This window comes from Bidens hawaiensis, unplaced genomic scaffold (assembly GCF_021521415.1).
Source record: "Bidens hawaiensis isolate Kalapana, Puna unplaced genomic scaffold, B.hawaiensis_p1.1 tig00036767_1, whole genome shotgun sequence".
Taxonomy (NCBI): domain Eukaryota; kingdom Viridiplantae; phylum Streptophyta; class Magnoliopsida; order Asterales; family Asteraceae; genus Bidens; species Bidens hawaiensis.
Genome location: NW_027496420.1, coordinates 174,456 through 178,415, shown reverse-complemented (window position 1 = coordinate 178,415; position 3,960 = coordinate 174,456). Strand labels below are relative to the sequence as shown.

Here is a 3,960-nt window from a genome sequence, read left to right as displayed (position 1 = left end):
CAACAAGAAATCGACAGGCTTGTTCAGGAGACAATGCGTCGCTTGAACACCCTTCCTGGCAATGAGAGCATTGATCATGCGTCAAATCATGAAGATGTCTAGAAATCGGGATGCCCAAAATAAGAATCTTTTTTGTGTTTGTTAGTGTCTGTGTTCAATGTTATATCCGTTTCAGTTCATATAATTAAAATAATTTACATGTTCGATCTATCCTTAAAATTGCATCTTAGTATATGAACAATTTCACACATCATATATTTAAAAGCGCATAAAATTAAATATATCCAACCGGTTATCTTTTTGAATGTCATTTTATATAATGGATCATGTGATATTTATTGGAATACGTATGGTTTAGAAATAGTATTTAATGAAAATATAGTTAGCATTTAAAGAAAAGATCATAATATCATATCATGTGTATACATGAAATCCACCATGATTTTCAAAGTTCTGGAAAACAACATAGTTCAGAGAAAATGCCAACGCCATATTTCCATGGACCATTAGGCCCTTCATTCTTGAAGATGCGTATTCAAAATTGTAGAGAAACATAAAGCTAGTCGTGAAATGTTTAATTGGCTTTGTGAAGGTTATGTATGTTACATAGAGAATTTGGTGATGAGATTTTGATTCCTCGTGTTGTATACATACATTGAAAAAAATGAGGTTTGTAGAAGTTGCAAGTCTGTAGAATTAGGTTTTTTCGGTTCAGTTAGCATGAATGTAAATACTTACTGAATTGTTAGGGTTTGTAAAAGGTATAGGAGTAAACATGTAGACAGTAGACAACTAAAGTAAGCAATAGTGTAAAGAAACCTAATCCCGACAACCTCTGAAGAGGGACATTAGGTTATTCAAGCAATCTTATTCCTTACCCATGGTTGACTAGTTAAATCGATTTTCGATCTTTGAAGTCATAAATATGTTGATTCCAGTATTCTTATCACGCACATTCTTATTACTTGATATGGTAATATCATTGGCCACATAAAAGAGGCCGTGTTGACTTAATTATGTGTATAGATTGCCTTTTTAGGTGTTACTTACCGTGAAGGTTTTGCACGTGCATCGAGAAGGCATCGATGACATTAGCTGACCGAAGGGTTGTGATTAGACGAGGGTGTGTCACGTGTTTTGTGTGATTTGCTTTGATGAATGGTTGTATATTTTGATACATATATACATAGGTCCTAGATATTGTTTAGGGTTGCCTCGTCAAATACTTAATATTGAAGGGGTAAATCTTCTACAGAAATCAACAACATTCCTTATAATATGTTCTACCTTTGCATAAGAAAAAGTACACCAAAACAAGTCTAAGAGCAGTTGGTATGAACCACAAAACTGATGTAAAATCCGCATAACATATAGATTATAGAGACAAATAGCATAACATGCACCATGGCTTCACACTGGTCTAAGCTGTATGCATTGTCAATCCTAGATGTCGGCAGCAAGGAAGTTTTCAGATAAGGTCACCTGCAAGGAAAACCATCATATTGTTTACTCGAACTATTAATGTTTACTGATCCGAAAAATAATAACTTTTAAAAACCGATTTCCTTACCTTCTGGCCCAGCTTGAAAGGAGGGAGACCCTTGTAAGGGCACGTGCCACATCGAAATGCATCACCTAATCCACACTGCATTTCAACAAGATAACAATAAATATTGTCATAATTGCAAATGTTATGCAGTGTTTATATGACATTAAAAGTACTTACATTGCCACAAGCTGACTTCGGGTTTTCCAACTGGTCCATTGTAACTCCCAGCTTTTGCACTTTCTCCTCTTCTTCCGCACGCCCACATGTGCAATTTTTACAAGCTTTCCTTGTGCTTCCAACTTCACAATCGCCAACTGCAAACACAATACTTGAAATTAAAACCCATAATCTTTTTTTTAAACTAATTTTAAGGTGTTTACCAGGTGGGAGCTGAGGTTTCTTCAAATCCTCTTCAGATAGAAGGCTATCCTCATCAATAAGATCCATATCATCAGCAATCTGGACTTTTGGTAAGCTTTTAGCTGGCTTCTTAAGAGAGAATGATGAACCGATCTTCCAAGTAGGTTCCTTACCCTTAATCTGCCAACAACATTAATTAAACTAACTTGAAAACACTAAACATGACAACGAGATAGCCAACTTTAAAATGCAATGCCAAACAACTCATAAATGCAGCTGAAAACTAGGAACTTACCCCAAGAGATTGTAGTTCGGCTGTCTGAACCAACTGTATATCTGAAAACCCCAAAACCAATAGCTTGCGTTCAAGAGAAGATTTTACCTGCAAAATGATCAAAAAAACAAGATTATAATACTCAAATCTTTAATGGCCATAATTTTAAATTTTATAATATCAAATGCATTACTGTCTCCTTGACAATATCAGAAGTTTGATGGATAAAGATCTCTCCACCAGGCTTCAACACTCGTGAACATTCCTCAAACAGCTTATCACCAGAAAAATCTGATGACTTGCTGATGAATATCACAACATCAACAGACGATGAATCCACCGGCAACGAACCTGCCACGTGTCAACATATAAAATTAGACGATTGAAGTATGTTTATTGAATCAAACTAACTTATTTATGTAAACATATAAAACATCATTTAAACTTTCATAAAACGGTTGAGACAAGACGGTACTTAGAGATGAAGCTTGGGTGATAATCAAAGGATTAGTCTCTTCAACAGCCTCCTTCTTGACCAATCTCACAACATTCAGAACTTCATTGAGTGACACCACTACGTTGTCAGTGACCGCCAATACACTGCCTTGCATCATTTTTGCTACCTACAAAAATAGTAAACCATGATTATATGTGTAAATCTCAGTGTTAAAAAAATCAGGACTAGTCAACGATTAATCACTAGTTAGCCGGTGACTGATTCACTTTTGTGTAATCAGCGAGAAAATCAGTAGTCAGACTACCAAACCTAATCGGTCCTAGTCGGGCCTTAATTCCAGGCAATTATTGTTGCAGTTTCCGGCCAATTTCCAGCGGTCCCGTATAAATATACATAAAAATGTGTATATATAAAAAATATTACTCGTAAAAATGTGTGTATAACTGTATATACATAAATTCCAATCCGTCGAATCCCAATTAGTCGCTGGTTCCCATCTCACTTCCGACTAGAGGTGCACAAACAGGTTTCAAACCCTAAACCGGTCCGGATTGAAACTGGTTCGGTTTGGTCAACAAAAGTCAAAGCTGGTTTCAATTCAGGTTGAAACTGACCGGTTTTGGTTCGGTTAACTGGTTTGAAACCGGTTCCGAACCTACGGTTTCAAACCGAGCTTTAAATCTGTTTGAATACTAAAATGAATAGCATGGCAATACAAATTAGGGTTTTTTTTTTTAACAATTGAAGCAGGCTCAGAGCTCAAAGTAGTGTATCTAGACCTAATTCAATACAAGCAACTGATTTGATCATCCAATTGCATGCAATTAAATAACAAAAGAGAAATTAGGGTTTAAAGTGAAACTCACCTTGCGTTTAAGAAAGAGTAAATTAGGATCTGCAAATATACAAAGAGATAATTAATTAGAGTATTATTATTATTATTAAAAGGAATTTGATCTGTATAAGTTTACCCTAAATTGGACGGCCAACGACGGAGACGGCGACGGAGGAGTTTGACGGGAAGGAATAATAATAAAGAATGTAATGCAACGCGTAATTGTAGAAATATGACCCGACTCGGCCCACCATCCATTTCATTATATTCCCATTTAGGGCTGTCCAACTGCTCGTTACCCGAACTCGTTCGTAAATTGCTTGAAAAATGCTTGTTTGTTTTTTTGCTCGATTCTAAACGAGCCACTCGCTTGATTCGGTTTGTAAACGAGCAAAGGTCTACTCGGTTTGATTCGGCTCGAATATTGTTAATTTATTTTATATATAAATATATAGACTACACACATAAAACATAGTATTCAATTT

At 35.8% G+C, this 3,960-nt stretch overlaps 1 protein-coding gene across 1 annotated transcript; it reads right to left on the bottom strand.

Moving 5' to 3' along the window:
- Positions 1-1,266: 1,266 nt before the first annotated feature.
- Positions 1,267-2,836, bottom strand: LOC143588780 (anamorsin homolog). The gene is made up of 7 exons (XM_077069698.1): positions 2,659-2,836; positions 2,377-2,534; positions 2,205-2,291; positions 1,930-2,089; positions 1,727-1,863; positions 1,571-1,645; positions 1,267-1,482 (listed from the first exon to the last, which is right to left on the bottom strand). Exons 1-7 carry the CDS (start codon positions 2,795-2,797, stop codon positions 1,444-1,446), a joined length of 795 nt encoding a protein of 264 aa, XP_076925813.1. The 5' UTR covers positions 2,798-2,836; the 3' UTR covers positions 1,267-1,443.
- Between the last annotated feature and the right edge of the window lie 1,124 nt (positions 2,837-3,960).